Here is a 17,412-nt window from a genome sequence, read left to right as displayed (position 1 = left end):
CCGGACTTCACGAAGGCACTGCCACCTCCAGGGATTTCTCCTGGCTTTACATTTCTAACTTTGTGAGCCTCGGTATTCCAGGAAAGAACAGCATATATGACTGTAATAAGACCATTGTAATAAGTTTAGAATATAATAATTATATTATGATATAATATAATTATACCGTATAATTATTATTATTATTATTATTATTATTATTATTATTAGTAGTAGTAGTAGTAGTAGTAGTAGTAGTAGTAGTAGTAGTAGTAGTAGTAGTAGTAGTTATTTTGAACTTAAATCTTACAAATAGAATATTTTTTGATTGGTAGGTTGGTAAAGAAATTATACAGCAGTCACAGCAAAGATGAGCTTAAAGATATGGACTTTGGGGATAATTTATAAAGAGTGGATTGTTTAAATTATATGTAACCTGGTGCAGAATTGCATTGTGGGGAAATTTTTGTAATATATGGCTTTTCATTCTTTTTAATTGTGTAACCTGATATGTTTTTTTAGATAAAAATGTTTTCTAGTTATTATTATTATTATTATTATTATTATTATTATTATTATTATTATTATTATTATTGTTGTTGCCTTTTTAATGGAAGAAGCTTGTTCTTTTTGCCTGTGTTGCTCTGTAATGAGGAACTACAAATAAAAACTACCCTTTATGGCTAACAGTGACATATTATTTTATGACAGGCATTGTCCCTTTTGAAGTAAATGAACAACAGAACAAAAGCCTTTGCGATCAGTTTTCTCTGGTTGCAGTGACTTGGTTGTTCCCTCATTAGTCATTCTGCAGACACATGCATTGTTTCCCGTCGGTTATTGTTCCTTTCCAGCTTGTTGCAGGCAAACTGGGCTTTTTAAACAGAGGTTCACTTGGGATTAGCTTTACGACAGCTGTGTAGGTTGTGTGTTTGGTGTGTGTAACATGCTTACTTTAAGCATTCCTGGTGATTGGTCACAAAGCAGAAGAGAACACCCCTCCGCCCCTGTCAGATCCTGCTGACAGATTCAGTCTCAATTTGTTATTTTTTCAGAATTACAAACGTCAAGGAAGAAATAGAAAAACATAACTTACTTGGGGAAAAAAGGGCTGTAGGGTTTCTTTTTACTCTCTTAAATAAGAAGTGTTAATAGAAACAATTGAATTAGATTTCTAAAATGAGTTTATCCTTGTCAAAATTTAGTTTCGGCTATTTGTAGTGGTCACTAGAGATAGGAAGAATGTATTTGTGGATAGGTGTAAAATCAACACATATGAATTGAAAACAAGACAATTTTTCTTGAAAATATGAAGTAAGTTTTAGCTGGTATGTTGATTTTTTTGATGGGTAAAATTCTTAAGCTTTGAAGAGATTTTAAAATAACCCAAAGGTTTTCCTCATCCATATATTTTTTACTTTGACTAGTTGGAACTGATATCTCAAATTTAAATACAAAGTCAGAGAATCTATTTTCTTTTATTATTGGTCATTTATAATAATCAATACCTTAAAATATAATTCCTACCGTAGAAATACACTTTCTGATAGCGTTATTTTAATTTTTACTGGTACAAATGCTATATGACGAGGAGGGATTATATTGTCTGGAGAAAGGTGTATGCATTTTTTTGTTTGTTTGTTTGTTTTTTTATTTTATTAAATCTTATTGCAGCTTGCCATAGACCCTGCACCCCACTTTAAATAAGGTATTAACGCCCCTCCTCCGTCAGCTGACCACGGTCCATGTTGTCAGGAAGTGTTTCGTTTTTCAGATCTAACCGGAACATAAGGAGGAGTAGCTGTTTAATACTACGCTCCTGGAACATCACACTGAGCGTTTCATGGTAAACTAAGAGCTGTGGGACATAAGTGTAGCGGTACAGACATGCTGGTCTGAGTGGACGGTTCTGGTTTGTTTTTGCTAGAACACAGATGCTAATGCTAGTAGTTTGGTTAGCTTAGCATTGATCAGAGTTTGGGTTTCGTTAGTTGCTCTAATAACACGTTAGGGGGAAACTTTTTGAAGCGTTGGTGCTTGGCAGTTGGAGTAACTGTGACTTAGTTTTAGTTTATCACGAAGTTAAAACAGCTAAAAGTTGTAAAGTTTATGGGTTTTTGTTGTTGTTTTTTTAAATGTAAATCAGAATTATAACTACAGCTCATATCTAATTCTGCCTGTTTGGCAAATTGCTCGTTCTCTGTAGTTCTAGATGATGTTTTTTGTCGATGTAGAAAGTCTGTTCATGACGTCGGCTTTCCATAAATTTTGCAACAGTACCTAATGGCACCTAGTCTATTTTAAACTGGCTACTCAGCTGTGTTGTCACAAAAATATCCACAGTATTTTTTGGCTGGTTCAATTTGAGTTAAAATGTCCAACTATCGCTGTTATTATTTAGGAAAACAAGATTTAATAATAGCTGCGTGGTTAAATGTGGTAAAATAATTTTTGCTTTACTGTAATAAGCCTGGAAAAAAATCGCATATATAGATTTGATCTGGAGATTTAAAATTCTAGGTTAACATTTAATAACCTATATTGGGTTGTAAATGTTTTACATTCTCAAAGTTGTTTAATTTCACTTTCTGTTTGTTGCACCATGTCATTTCTCTAAGCAGTACATTCTAAAATGAAATGGCAAATGTGCCACATTTAATCTCTAAACTTATTTTTTGATCGTTCCCCCAGGGTCAGCCATTGAGACATGGAGAACTACAGCAGTGGTCGGCCATGGGGGAAGCTAGTTAAAGTGGACTCCAATGAAACAGTTCTGCTTTTCACTAAGGAATGTACAGTTGGCAGAAAAAAAGGTACGAAAGTTGTTGTTTTTTGTGTGTGTGTGTTTTTTTTTTGTTTGGTTTTTTTTGGAACGGGCAAAGACGTCTCATTTTCTATTTCTAATTTGTGTTAGAAGCTGCTAGTGTTTATCCCGGTTTTCAAAACTGCTCTCATTGAGTAAGAGAAGACGGCCCTTTCTGCGCTGTAAACGTTTCTGTCAGTGTCTGGAGCCTTTATAACCTCCCCCTTGAAAACACAAAGCCTCCTTTAGTGCCCCAAACTTAGACAGCCCCTTGTGATGAGAACAAAAGATGTCTATTGACAACATGCGTGTAGAATATTAAGTAGAGTTTTTTTTTTGTTTTTTTTTTGGTATGGGTTTTGCTTTAGAGCTGGTTAGGGCTATTTATCCCCCTGTGTGTGCTTTGTGGTTGAGAGATTATGGGAATCTACCTTTTCTTTTTTACTATGCAGAACCATTGGGGTTTGCGAAGATTGCATAAATTAGCCAATTTCTGGGTAATAAGAGTCAAACATGTCATGGCAACTTAGTCTTTAGGTGCAGGGTGGGTGTGTTTTGACAGAATTGTTAACTATATGTTGCCATATCGTTTAGAATTTATGATAAAAATGACAAATTTGAAGAATAAAAAAGTAAATATTTAGTTTTGGATAAGAAAATGGTGTTTCCTAAACAACACATTTTATTTTACTTTTATGCTTTTTTTCAGGCTGCTATCTGTCCTTTCCATCCAATAAACTTGTCTCCGGGGAGCACTGCAAGATAGTAAAAGATGAACACTCAGGGCTAGTCTGGCTTGAAGACACGAGGTACTGCACCCCGAGAGTTTAAAATGACATTTTAAATGTGGGCAGGGGGTTAAGCACCAGGGGTGTACATACTTTTGGATGCCACCATAATTGTATTTCCAGACTTTGCACATGAGTTTTCCTTCATTTAAAGAAGGCCTAATATTTCCCTAAACTTTGTGGCTTCAAAAACAAACAAAACAAAATACTTGGTAAGGTTTTATACCTTCACATGAGTTGGATTTAATTTTTTTCTAAACGAGAAAAGATATGCATTGACTTGTTGCAAAACTGAACTGTTGTCTGCAGCACTAACGGCACGGTGATCAACTCGTCCAAAGTGGTCAAGAAGCAGACTCACGTGCTTCAGAACGGTGATGTCATCTACTTTGTGTACAGGAAGAGTGACCCCGATCAAAGTAAGTTGCTCAGAATCTGTCTATGCTCATTCATTTCTATAGGCCTTTAATAGAAAAGACTCACAGCACATCTTGTTGTTCTCCAGACATTGCCTATGTTTACCACTCTTTAATCACGGAGGCCGCTGTTCCAGAAGCGAGTAGTGAGTAGTTGGATAACGTCCTACAAGTGGCTTGTTATATTGTGAGTCTGTTTTGATAGTTTTCCATCTCCACATGCATACAGAGAGGCCAGCCTGCAGTCATTTTCCGGTTCTGGCTTCAGAGATGGCCCTCTCTGTGGAACCCGTAATGCTCACAAGAGCTCCTTTGGAACCAACTCAGGAGGAACCTCAGCCTTCCACCTCCACTTCCCACTTTTGTGTTAAGAAGCCCTTGTCTAAAGCCCCCGTTTCATCAGCTTCTTCTGCTTTGGGTATGTTGTTTTTGTTTTTTGTTTTTTAATTGATTGATTGATTGATAAATTTCTTTGATCAACTAATTTTTGGCACGTGTTGGTCTTACCAGGCCAAGTTAAGGATGGAGCCTCGGCAGTAGAACAACACTCAGGCAACCGGGAGCCAGAATGCAAAAGGAGGAGAACAGATGATGGTCGGTTTCTCATTTTGTTTTCTGTGCAACTGTTTTTGTCTTTTTTACTTCTCATTTCTTATCTGGAATGTTTTTGTGAGTCAAACCAGACAACTGGATAAAAAGTCATGGTCAGCTGCAATTGATGACAAATTAGGGCTGTTGCAAACAAATATTTTAGTAATTGAGTAATCTATCGATTATTCTTAAGATTAATCGGATTTTAAAAAATTTGATAAAATAAAATATCGATAAATCTGGTATCTGAGAGTAACTGGTGTTACTCTTTTTTTATATGTGAACTTCCCTAACAGTTACTTTTTGGTAGTTTAGAAAATTTACCTGTAACAATAATGGCTCACTTTCTAAGTTAAGCAGAAGAAAATTTATGCAAAGATCTGAAATTCTATTCAATTAATAATAAAGAGGTAAAAATACGCTTTACAAATAGGCTTATAAAAAAGGCTTATGCTCCAGCTTGAGGTGGTGGTGGGAGGGACAGGCGAACGAACGAACGTAAGATGGGGTTAAAGGTGAGGAAATAGACCAGGGGACAGACTAACTGAAGTCCGGGCACCGGTAGAGCAGGGGACGAAAGTAAGAACTGGGGGGGCAATAAGGGATATTTACGACACCTTCGTTCGTCACACTCAGAAACTCATCTACCAGCCATGAACAGCCATGATGATTTCCGCCACTCGTTTGTTCACACCGGGAGGATATGAAATTTATTGAGAGGTTTGTCCGTAAAGCTACACTTACACTGTAACCATCAACCATCAGCAGCTCACTGTGTTCAGTCTATCTGCTCACCTGTATAAATACTCCCACAGCGCTCTTCCTGCCGTTTGCTCTGAACCAGCAGCTCCCGGAGGAGAAAGGCTGCCGTACTCCAGGCATTTTAAGAACGCTTATTGGTCCCCCCAAAAAACGATGGAAACCCAGGCATTATCATCAATCAATAAAATCCCCACGGGCCGAACTTGAAAATTGGACATTATGCTGCCAACACTTAACTTTCGTCAACAACTCAGAGGCGGATGTGAGAGCTGCATACAACAAAAATAATGTCCCGGCCAGAACACGATGCGCTAAATAATAAAACATAAATTAGCGAAGCTTCAAGGCAGTTACATTTTCCTCGAGGAATTTTAATAATCGAGGTACTCGAATCATTCCAGGAATTATTTCAGCCCTATGACAAATGCAAATGTTTTTACACACTGATTTGTGCTGAACACGTACCCTTTTTACAGATGTGACAGGATCAGCAAAGGGGGATGTTCTGTCTACAGCGTCAGTGAAAGAGACTAAAACGGACAAGATGGAGGAGTCGCTGACATGCGTCATTTGCCAGGACCTGCTGCACGACTGCATCAGGTGAAAAGTCAGAAGATAGGTCCTCAGGGACAGATGAACTCCAGATGGGGCTGGAGCACCTGCCCTTTTCATCTGGTCAAAAAAAAAAGTGCCCTTCTGAAATTCCTTTTTTTTTTCTTTTCTTTTTTGCAGTGCATGGAAGCCAAGAGAGGACTTAATGCATATACTTTTTCCAGATGCTTTTCTCTAGATAATTAGTTCATTTCCTGTTTTGTTTTTGAGAAAACAAGTCGATTTCTAATTTTCTCAACATAATCAGTTAATTTATTGATGGTCTTCTAGAGATAATGAGTTAATTGCTAATTTTGCCAACATAAAAAGTTTATTTACCAGTGGTTTTCTCAAGACAAGTTAATTTCCTGATGTTTTTCTCGACATAACGAGTTGGTCATGAGTTTGTTGTGTGTGTTAAACCTGATCGTTGTGGCTCACATTTGGAGAATAACTCTATATTTCAAGCAAAGCGTCGAGAAAGTAACTTGATCTCAGTAAAAATGATGCAGAGTCGTCTGCTCTTGGCTTCCGTAGTATTGTGTGTGGCTCAATGTAGCACTTCTTTAGGTTTAATAACCCACGTTGCTTGTCCCCCACGTTTTTGTAATTTTTCCCCAACAAGACTTCATGTAATAAATCTCACACTGGCCAGGAAAAGGTGCCATTTTTTTCCATTTGAGCTCTTGTCCCCCAAAATTTCTGTGCACACCACTGCAGGTCCTTGAAATTATTATTATTATTATTTTTTTTTTTTTGGGTCTGGCATGTCACTTGCACTTATATCAGCGTTCTGTATTTGGCTCTATTGTTTTGTGCCTTCAGCTTGCAGCCTTGCATGCATGTTTTCTGCGCCGCCTGCTACTCTGGCTGGATGGAGCGCTCGTCGCTGTGTCCCACCTGCCGCTGCCCCGTGGAGAGGATTTGTAAAAACCGCATTCTGAACGACCTGGTGGAGGCCTACCTCATCCAGCATCCAGGTTTGCACACACGCACGTGTGATCATGACATGCAGTAACACAAGAGACTAGGGCCGGCCGATGTGGCTTAAAATTAAAACTTCTTTTCTCGGTTTCCAATTTTAAGTGATTTTTATTATTTATTTTTTTTTCCTCTCTTACTTTTTAAAAATATTTTTGAAAAACTGGCTTTTATTTCAATCATCTCTTCTGTGAGTTGTGCAAATTTTTGCTTAACCCCTTAAAGCCTGACGCACAAAATAATTCTCAGAAAAAGCTTTTGTTAAATTATACGTCTAAATATTGAAATTATTTCAGTATTACATTGATAAATTGCTCACCGAGGGCTGTTTAAAAATATATTTGGTGCAATACTGAAGTCCAAATGAAGATGTGAATTTATTTTGTACTTTTTTCATGATGGTATAAAACATTCACCTGGAGTCATTTGCTCAATCTTCTCAAGTTCTGCTGCTGATAATTTGATTTAATTTGATGCTAATAATAATGTCCTTATTTTTAAGCTGATACCAAAGTGTAACTTGACAAGATGCTCAATATTCCTCATTTTAATTTTTGATTTTTCATGTAGGTCATAACTTACCACCTCATTCTGCTAATACTGTGACATTTTTCTCGTATTACTGCAGCTTTGTTCTTGTAATATTATGACTTTATTCTCGTCGTAGTAACATTAAAAATAACATAGCCTGCCCTTAATGTTCTGTTGTGGAGTTGACACGAATTTAAAGTCCAAATAAATAGAAGCTGTAAAACGCGCTTGATAAGTACGTCGGTCGGCCTTGGGTGTCTCTGAGCTACGGAAAACCAAGGAGCGCATTGGTGGGGAGAAAAAAGAAAAATCCAAATTTTTCAAAAATTACATTTTCAAGAATCGATTTATCTCCCAGCCCTACAAGAGAAGATGTGCTAACCTCAAGATTGGGTTTCTAAACCCAAAGTGTGCCTCTCTCTCTCTGTCTTACAGAGAAGAGTCGCAGTGAGGAGGACCTGAAGCGCATGAACAGCCACAACAAGATCACTCAGGACATGTTGCAGCCCAAAGTGGAACGTTCCTTCTCTGAGGAGGAGGGCAGTTCAGATTACCTGTTTGAGCTGTCTGACAATGACAGCGACTCTTCAGACATTAGGTTAAAAAAACCCCCAAAAAACACAGCTTAGTTAAACCAGAGAAGCGTGTTTGTTTCCTAAGACCTTACTCACCATTGCATTTCTTTCCCTGCAGTCAGCCCCTTCTGATGTGCAGGCAGTGTCCAGGCTACACGCGGGACATGGGCCAAGTTCTGTTTGCTTCGAGCTCAAACTATTGGTTCACTGGTCTTCCATCTGCACCACCTGTCCAGCCTCCTCCCACGCCTTCGTGTGGGGAGGGGGCAGCAAGGCCGGCCGGAGAGCAGCCCTCCACGTCCTCCGACCGGCCCTCAGCTGACGGTGAGTCTAGATCAGGCGTCGGCTGGCGTGAAGTTCAAACAGTATGAAGACTGAGTCAAAATGTCACAGACTGTTCCCAGAAATCCTAAAGATAATATTTATAATGATCTAATGATTTATTTAAAGTTGGGATACAGCTGCTGCCATCACTGCTGGTGCTGAAGTGTTATTACAGATGTAGCATATTTGTCATTTAGAATGAAATCCGGCACATTTTTGTAGATTTCAGGTTTCATGTGTAAAATAACGTAAACGGGACATTTTTCTTCTTGTAAAAGAAGGACAAAACAGAAGAGGACAATTTTTAAAAAAAGTATATTTAAAATTTAGGGGTACAAAAATTAGAAGTTTAAAGCAACTGATGATGTTTGTTTGTTAATTTAATTCATTAAAAAGGACTAAATAAATTATGAAACAAATCTTAGCAAGATCAACTTTAGCTTACCGGTATGTTTAGCACTGCCATGGTTGCTAGGTAGCAAAACATATGCAGGGGTAAGGGCGGCTAGACGGTCACACACCGTAGTCTTGTATTGTATTGTGAACAGAAAATGTTTTTGTAAATTTGGAAGCAATGTGTCTAAGCTTTCTGTCAGCCAGCTGACCAGCAGTCACAGCAATAAGTGGAGGAGGGAAGCCTTGCTGTAATTCCTCCTCCACACAGACGGAGACGACGCTTTCTCTGGTATCTCATTAAAAAGCATTAAACGTTTGGGAAAATGTTAAACCTCGAAACAAAACCTTGATAAAGCGGGCCATGTCGAGACTAGACACCCATCAGGTCGTTTTTGATTCTTACTTCCAAATTTTACAGAATGACATTTTATTTGAGTCAAGGCCGACAAACTCTGATCCCAAACTTTTAGAAAAGTAAGATTTCAGGGGCTCACTGTATAAACCAGTGTCTGAAACTCCTCTTCTTGCCTCTGCTTCACAGCACCTCAGGAGTACTGCTGCCCCCCTCAGGGCCACCACCTCATCTGCACCTGCTGCCTCCAGCCGATGCCAGACCGGCGGGCCGAGCTCAGCAACCAGCAGCAAGTTATCGCTCAGCAATGTGAGTTGTCCCATCACCTGTTCGTCCCTCTTTGTACCTTTAAAAGTAAAAAAATAAATAAAAATGTGTGCCTTATTACCGCACAGATCATGATAAATGAAGCTCAGCTGTGTAAAAACCTTCACATGTTGCGTGTTGGCAGGTATGCTGTGCCAGAGTCCGTTCTGCCACATGTACTGGGGCTGCCAGAGGATTGGCTGCCATGGCTGCTTGGCTCCATTCAGTGGTGTGTATCACAGCCGTTCATCATTTAACATACGACTGCATTGTCTTTAGTTGAACACCAAGCTCCTGCTCTCTCAGTTTCCGTTAAAAACACTTTGTGACCTGTGACCTTTTCACCCATTTTTTTATTTTATTTTTTTCCAGAGCTTAATCTGACTGAAAAGTGTCTGGATGGCGTGCTGAACAACAACGCATACGAGTCAGAGGTCCTACAAGTAAGTAAACCTTTTATTATTTGTTTCTATTATTACTCTGCTCGTTTTGTTATAAATCAGAGTTGTTGCCGTTTTTTTAAAGCAAAATTTTAAAATGCTCAATTGTATGCACACCGTAGTGGAATAGAACGTCTGGCTGCAGGATCTACTTTGAATTTGCCTAAAGTCTGGATATGAAATCCACAATGCATTATGATATTCAGTGTATTGTTTTTATATTTTCACCAGAACTACCTTTCTGCTAAGGGAAAGACATGGAAAGATCTGCTCCAGGAGTCCTTGCAGGGCTTACAGGAGGGCAAGTTTCTCCTGACAGGTGACCACGCACATCAAAGTCCTTTAATTACTGCTCACTGAATCTTTATTAGGGCTTCAATTAGTGATTATTTTAATAATCGATTTATTCTGACGATTAATTGATTGTTCGGATAAAGAACATTCTACAGATTTGTAACCATTTTTTATACAATATTCAAAATGCACTAAAAGATGCAAATAAGATTCAGTCAATGAAAAACATTTTTTTTTTTTATTGCCTAAAGTGGAATCTGAAGATCTGAAACAGGCGACGCTAATGGTATACCGCCGGAGGAGTTTAGGCTAAATGCAAAGTGTTTTTTGTTATTTGTACAGTTTTGGCTTAATTGCTGCTCTAAACGTTCTCTGTTGTTTTGATTTTTTTGAGTCTGTATACCCCAGTTAACGATTAATCGGTTGCTAAAATTAGTTGACGATTAAATAGAAAAATCCGATTAATCGCTTCGCCCCTACTTTATATATATATATATATTTTTTTTTTTTTTCCTCCTAAAAATGACTGCTGCCCTGCAGTAGCACTAAGTGGTTAATATGTCAATATATTGAATAAAATCCCAATGAGACACATCGACATTTGTGTAATAAGAAAGCACGAACAAGTTCAAAAAAGTATCAATACTTTTTATGTAAATTCACAAAATGCCCTTTTCAAGAACCCATTGGCGCTCTTGTTTTGATGATGATGATGAGTGCTGACCGTCTCGTTCAGATCGTCGCATCTCTGCGGACACCCTGCTGTGTTTCTGCTGCGGCCTGCGAGCCTTCAAGGAGCTGGCCTACAAGTACAGGCAGAACATCCCTCCGGCTGAACTGCCAGGTCTGAACTTTGCTGCGGGTTTTCTTCCTCTTGCACATTTCAAACACTTTGACTGCGCTCTAATAGCATTCGTTCGTCCTCAGCTTCTGTGACATCTCGTCCCGACTGTTACTGGGGGCGTAACTGCCGCACGCAGGTGAAGGCACATCACGCAGTGTAAGTCCCGTGTCGCTTCGTCAGCCACCAAAGTTTGATGCCAGAATTTTGTGCATGTCTTATTCCTACACAGCCACTAGAGGGAGACCTTGTATAAACCCTTTCTTTTTTGTCTTTTTGTCTGAACACCAGAGGAAGATGTTTCTCTGTGGTTCTTGAATGCACAGCTAATTCTTTTCTTCATCATTTCAGGAAATTCAACCACATATGTGAACAGACGCGTTTCAAGAGCTGAAGGAGCCGGGTGTTCGGTTCTTCTGAGTCAAATGCACTTGTGAAACACGATCTCGATGCGACCCGCCTTATGCAATTGCCTAATGCACATATTAACAATCAGTGTCCATTTACAACAATGGCCGTGTTCTCCACAAATATTCCGGTGAAGGGTATCTATGCACATTCGGATTATTCCCTTTTGAGTGAAGGTCTTTTCACTCGTACAAGTTTCTGTTGCTCAGAATAAACACCCCGAAACAGCCGATATCTGGTAAAGGAATCATTTGTTTAGGTGTTGAAATGGTTAATGTCACTGTCACCCTGGGCAACGAAAACTTAAATTTTGTTGTTGGATTAGAAGCTAGTTGTGGATGGAAGAGGGATATGTACGCATGCTAAACAAGTATCTTTTTTTTTTTCCTGTTTTCTTCATGAGAGAATTATTTTTGAGTATTTTCCCAATATGCTAACGTTATTATTCAGGGATTTCCATAATTCATTACATCAAAATAAGCATGTGAAATATCTTTACTAAGTAAATTACAACAGCATTCATTTATTTCACTAATTCTACTCAAAAAGTGAAAGTCTTGGAAGATAAAGATTTATTACTCTTATGTATTTCAGTTTTTTTGTTTTGTTTTGTTTTGTTTTTTTGAGCAATTGCAGCTTGAAATGAACGAAAACCCAAAAATTACTTGAGGGAGGAGGAAAAATGGAAAAATTGGTAATTTGCAGTATTTTCTGATTTGATGTCATGGCAAACACAATCACTTATAAGGCTACCAGCAGAACTGTTTTCATTGAAAGTAAGCCACAAAAGATGATTGCTAAAAAGATCTGGAAAGTTTAGTGGAAGGAACAAAAAGTCTGATTTTTTTCATATTGAGTTACTTACTCTTTACTCTTCCAACCTATTCAGATCCACCTGTACGGGTCACCGGAGCAGTAAAGTATTTTCAGTCTCAAACAGCCCATCACAATGCTATATGTTGCTAGCATTAACCAGTAAAATATTACCGCTTAGGGATTTTTTTTTTTTTCCTGCTTATATCACCACGTTTCCAGGCAAAAGAAAAAACACACACACATTGTGATCCAGTGTGACAGTTTGTTGTTGCCGTGTAGTAAGGGCTAATCTGTGTGATGAAATGCGTTACTTCCTTCTGTAGAACTTCAGGGAAGAAAAGCAACAAGAAGTCAAAGCAGCTGCGACTCTCGGCCGCGTTTACAGGAAGCGGATCAAGCCAATAAGAGACGCGGCATGCGCATTCATCTTACCTCTCTCATCAGAGCGTTGGATCTCTGTTGATTTTTCTCTTATCGCTCCTCAGGTACACAACACTTTTTATTTTGAGACTTTCTTTGCAAAAATGGGCAGGGGGGAGAATCTGAAGCGCACTGACATCCTCTTTAAGACTATCAATATCTCAGATTGTTAATGTAACAACTGGACAAATCACGCTTGGTTTCTAGTTTCTGTCTAGTTGACACTTCTATATGGTAGATTTAAAGTTTGTTTTTTTTATATTAAAACTCTAGACGTATCACTAATCTTCCGTTTATTAGTGTGTTGAAAACAGTGATGGATGTAAAAAAGTAGAAATGCATAAAGCAGGCCTTAGAAAGGCTAAGTTTCACATGGATTTCTTATTGATTTTTGAAATTTATGCAGAATTGCTTTGGGTTTTTTTTTTTTTTTTTTTTATTGGACATGGACGATCTTTACTCAAGTTTCTCACACTTAAGAGAAAGTTCAAAACATTATTAAACATCCGAAGACATTCTGTACTTGGCGTATTGAAAATAAACTGCCTACAATATCTGGGTTTTAATTGTACAGAAAGATGAATTCCACGATACAATGGAGACTTCCGCACCAACAAAATTCCTTTATAGTATAAGAAAGTTAATTTCTGATGTACATGTGACTTTTATCATATTTAGTTTTATGGTGCCTGTAAAATCAATGAGGAAAAGTAGTTTAAGGGCACTTTCCTGTTTCTACCTTTTGTGTGTGGGGTTAGGTCACTGTTTTCTGTACTTTAATTTTTAATATATATTGTTTTTATTTCATGCCGAGTCTAGATATGCATTCTTTAGCAGCTCAGCCGCTTGGCACAAGCCTGGTCAATTCCCCCCCTGCAGACGAGTTTTAATTATTAGCTGCGGGAGATCCGGCTGAGCTAACAACAATCCCAAGCCGCGCCAATGAGGAACTGGTATTAGCGGCTTTTGAGGGGTGCTGTAAATTTTTTAATTTTTTTTGTTCTGCAAAAAAAATCAATTAAATAGAAAAGTCCAGACGAAGGTGCTCAGGAGTAAATCAGCAGGTTTCATTCTACCTCATCGTAATAGATATGAAAGATGTTTGGATTCAAAAAGGACAACAGAGAGAAGCTGCATGTGCTTCCTCTGTAAAGGAGGATGTAAATCTTTCTAAATGCCTGTAACGCTTGGATGCATTGCACTATTTTAAGAATGAATCTAGATCATAATCAAGCTCTAGTTGAATCATAGATCAGTAGGGAGATGCGGGAATTAGCCGTGGACTTTGGGAAATGTACGTTTCGTCACGTGGTGTCGGCAGTACTGAAACTGTGTTTGAAATGCCTGTAGCTCTGACTTCTGATCATTTAAATATAATAAAAATTTATATAGTTCAAAGGAAGTCTGGGTTGCCGTTTTTGTTCATGATTAAAATGTATTTTACAGCCAAACGATGAACTGGCATGTTTTAGATGTGTTTCTGTTTGACGATGTAAAAGTATCGACCACGCACACAGAGGATTCAGTCGCTTGGAACAGGAACACATTTCTCATCTTCTATAAATTTTATATATAAAAAAAAGAATATATGTATGTACTTATAAAATAAATGGGATTTTTAGCGATATTCTAAATGATCAGAAACGATAAAACCTTCACGGGACGTTCACAATTTCAGTTAAAACATCCAAGAACTTTTTGGAGGTTTTTTTTTTTGCTAAATTAAGAACACCAGATGTTAACAGTAGCATGTTTATTGAACCTTTACTTGCATATGAACAACTAACGTTTAAGTGCTCTGTACTAGATAACGGTCTCTATTCTCACTTTATATAGTAGTCCAACTTCCCTTTTATAATCCGTCATCAGTCGTAGGAGAACGCGTACACAAACGTGACAATGATATAAATGATTCGTCTATGCCCTACACAATACTTGTGGGTAAAAAGCGATGGTGACCACACGGAGAACCGCAGGAAAGTGCAGCGACTGAAATACAGGAACTAAACGAAATGGAAGAAACGCCGTTCGTGCTTTTAACCAAATCAATACCTCTAGAAAATCAACAGCTTTTTCTTTGTCCAAGAACTTTTATATATATATATATGTGAATATATGAAATAATAAGCCAGCGCAAAATCTTGCCAAGTATTTTTTGGTTTGGTTTCTTGTAGTACCGAATAATATCGTAGTACGCTTGAAACAAGACAAAACTGTCTTAAAAGAAGCTTTTCAGCTAGAAATAGGAGCTTGTTTTAAGCTCATTTTTTTAATTTTTATGAAAAAGTAATAATTTTAATCTGCCAGTGGAACAAGAGATGTTTCCCATTTTATAAATTATAATTTGGAGGAAAACGGCAACTTTCAATACAAAAGTTCTAATGATAACTTTTAATATAATTTTTGTATTAACAGTTATAGCACAAGCTTTTTCATCAATATTAAATTATTGACTTAAATAAAGTTTCTACTTCTTGCTCTAAATTTAGTTCAGTCTTTATTTCAAGTCTACTAAGATATTTGCACTGGAAACTGGACCAAACATACTTGGGGCGTTTTTGCAGTGCAGAGTGGCGTTTGTAAAAGTTGATGTCAGAGGGGGAAAAAATTTGTTTCTTGTTGTTTTCACAGTACCACTAGTTCAGAAATCCGGGTCTCGGTCAGCACAGTCTCGTCTCCTCGGCTCCTGGTCACATGTGGTTTGTGACGGAGCACAGCCCCGCGGACAGACTCGCGGACGGCTGGCCGTTCTTCAGCGCGCCCGACTCGTTGAACGCTCCTGACGCTGGCGGAGCGGCGCCCCCCGACGCCTGACTGCCCCACGGCCTCCACTCCGGCCTGACCCTCTTGGGGCTGACGCCGCCCGCGGGAGCCCGTTTGCTCTCGTGCTTCGCCCTGACCGGTCCGTTCGTCTGCTCCGGGTGCTGAGCCCAGACCAGCGGCTGCCTGTCCTCCTCCTCGGAGATGGCGAACACCGGCACGCTGATGTGATCGCCCTCACCCGGGAACTCCAGCCTCTTTCCGGCTGGCGCGCTCTCGACGTGGCCCTGAGCGGAAGAGGAGGAGGAAGAGCAGGAGGAAGAGGAGCCAGGGCCGGCCTCCGAGGCGACGCAGCCCGGGGGGACGCCGCCCCCCTTCGGTGGAGCTTTTGTTTCGGAGAGAAGGCCGAAACACGGCCCGGTGAAGCGGGAGCGGCGCAAGTTGCTGGTGGAGTTGAGGCGGCGCTGGCGCTGTGTGGGGTAGGAGGCGTTGCTGGTGGAGGAGTCGGAGACGATGCTGGTGTTCGCCTGGGCCTCCAGGTGGGCGTCGGAGAACACCTTCCTGCTGTTGCTTTCTTTGTGGTCGGGGATCAAACCGGATGGCGTCTGAAATGGAATATTCGACGGGTTAGAAGACATGAAACTGGGCTCTCAGAATGTCAGTCGCCGTAAAGCACACGCATCAAACTCAAATTCAGATCATTATGCGTCCCTTCAACAGTTGTGTGCTTAAATATTATTTTAGCAATCAAACCAAAACGGCTTTTATCTGTGTATTGCCAAATTGCATCAATCAATTCCAATTCCACGATCGCCGAGATCCACAGAAATGTACTTTTTGTCCTATCATTAAGAGTTTAATTTTCTGCAAGTCAAGTCAAAACTTTGCGTTTAAGTGATGGTGTTAATCACCTGTGCTGCTAAAATTTTCCAGCACAATGTTTAACACCAATTTTATTTGAATTGCGTAATGTGGTGGGGCCGATTGAACCCTTTACATTTAGCTGTTCATTAAAATCTTCGAACCAAAAGCAGCACAAACAAACAAAAAACTTCTGCTGCACAAACGTAGCACAGCACAATTTTGTTTGATTGCATAAATGTGGGAGAGGCTGGTTGACCTACTACGACCTCCTGACCTCCAGAAACTTTTATTAATATCTTAAAAATGATAGCAGCACAAACAAAATGCTGCACATTCTTAACATTAAATAAGAAGAATTTTTAATTTACATTAAATAAATTAGATAATATTCATTCATCTCACAATAGCATTGTCTCGTCAAATGCAGACAGTGCTATTTGTTAAGATTTTAACAGTTTGTTAGTGGCTTTTCTGAATCCGTTTGGGCTCAATCGGCCCATTAAGAACATCCATGATCGTGATACGCTCCAAAGTGAAACTGAGTCGTGGGGCCCCGCAGTAAAGAGTCAAGTACTGACGTTGTCCACCAGCTTGGTGAAGGGGCTGGTGGAGTTCCAGCTGCACCACTTCCTGTGAAGCTGCGGCAGCGGAGGCAGGAAGTCCTGGAAGGTGCGTACGCTCCACGCTCTCGGCCGCGAGCAGATGCTCTCCTTAAAGGACCTGGCCCCGGCCGGCGAGTTGTTGGGGTCCGCTGAGGGCGAGTCGCATGAAGGACCGGGGCCGGTGTCGCTGTGTCGCAGGAACCTCTCCCGCTGCTAAAACAAACAAAAAAAACACACACACACACACACAAGTCTTTCAAGTAAAACATGGATATGGATGAATCCAGCAACACAAACATATTAGTACACTTTGTGTAACTTTTACGTTTTATCATGTTGCAGCCGTCAACTTTAATGCATCCTATTAAATTTTATGTGATGAATCAACAGAAAGTAGATGATAGCAATGGAGTGGCCGAAAAGAGAGACATGATTTTAAGCCTTTCTTTTATAAATATATAAAATAATAAAAATCTGAAAAGTGTGGCCTACATTTGTTTTCCGGTCCATTTGCTATGAGACCCCTGAAGAAAAGAAATAATAATATTCTAAATATTTTACAAGTGTGGCAC

General features: G+C 39.4%; 2 protein-coding genes across 3 annotated transcripts in view; one reads left to right on the top strand and one right to left on the bottom strand.

Moving 5' to 3' along the window:
- The first annotated feature begins 1,700 nt into the window (after positions 1-1,700).
- chfr (checkpoint with forkhead and ring finger domains, E3 ubiquitin protein ligase) lies at positions 1,701-11,608 on the top strand. Of its 2 annotated transcripts, none has more exons than XM_044111513.1 (18): positions 1,701-1,825; positions 2,671-2,792; positions 3,492-3,591; positions 3,880-3,989; positions 4,076-4,132; positions 4,216-4,404; positions 4,497-4,580; positions 5,816-5,939; positions 6,756-6,910; positions 7,878-8,040; positions 8,136-8,341; positions 9,279-9,398; positions 9,541-9,624; positions 9,768-9,838; positions 10,067-10,154; positions 10,866-10,973; positions 11,057-11,129; positions 11,322-11,608. In XM_044111513.1, exons 2-18 carry the CDS (start codon positions 2,687-2,689, stop codon positions 11,362-11,364), a joined length of 1,881 nt encoding a protein of 626 aa, XP_043967448.1. In that variant the 5' UTR covers positions 1,701-1,825; positions 2,671-2,686; the 3' UTR covers positions 11,365-11,608. The 2 variants fall into 2 exon arrangements, with proteins under 2 accessions (XP_043967448.1, XP_043967447.1); XM_044111512.1 differs by having other exon boundaries at positions 4,192-4,404.
- A 378-nt stretch (positions 11,609-11,986) lies between these two features.
- The window catches only part of si:dkey-112e17.1, a 44,360-nt gene continuing 38,934 nt past the window's right edge, over positions 11,987-17,412 (bottom strand). Inside the window, exons 7-8 of the mRNA XM_044111511.1 lie at positions 16,817-17,053; positions 11,987-15,979 (exon numbers count right to left, since the gene is read on the bottom strand). Of these exons, the coding sequence (XP_043967446.1) occupies positions 15,305-15,979; positions 16,817-17,053 (912 nt within the window). The 3' untranslated portion in view covers positions 11,987-15,304. The remainder of the gene's footprint in view (positions 15,980-16,816; positions 17,054-17,412) is intronic.

The sequence above is a fragment of the Gambusia affinis genome, linkage group LG03 (genome assembly GCF_019740435.1).
Source record: "Gambusia affinis linkage group LG03, SWU_Gaff_1.0, whole genome shotgun sequence".
Classification (NCBI taxonomy): domain Eukaryota; kingdom Metazoa; phylum Chordata; class Actinopteri; order Cyprinodontiformes; family Poeciliidae; genus Gambusia; species Gambusia affinis.
Note: the sequence above shows the minus strand (reverse complement) of the source record. Positions and strands in the feature narration are given on the sequence as shown.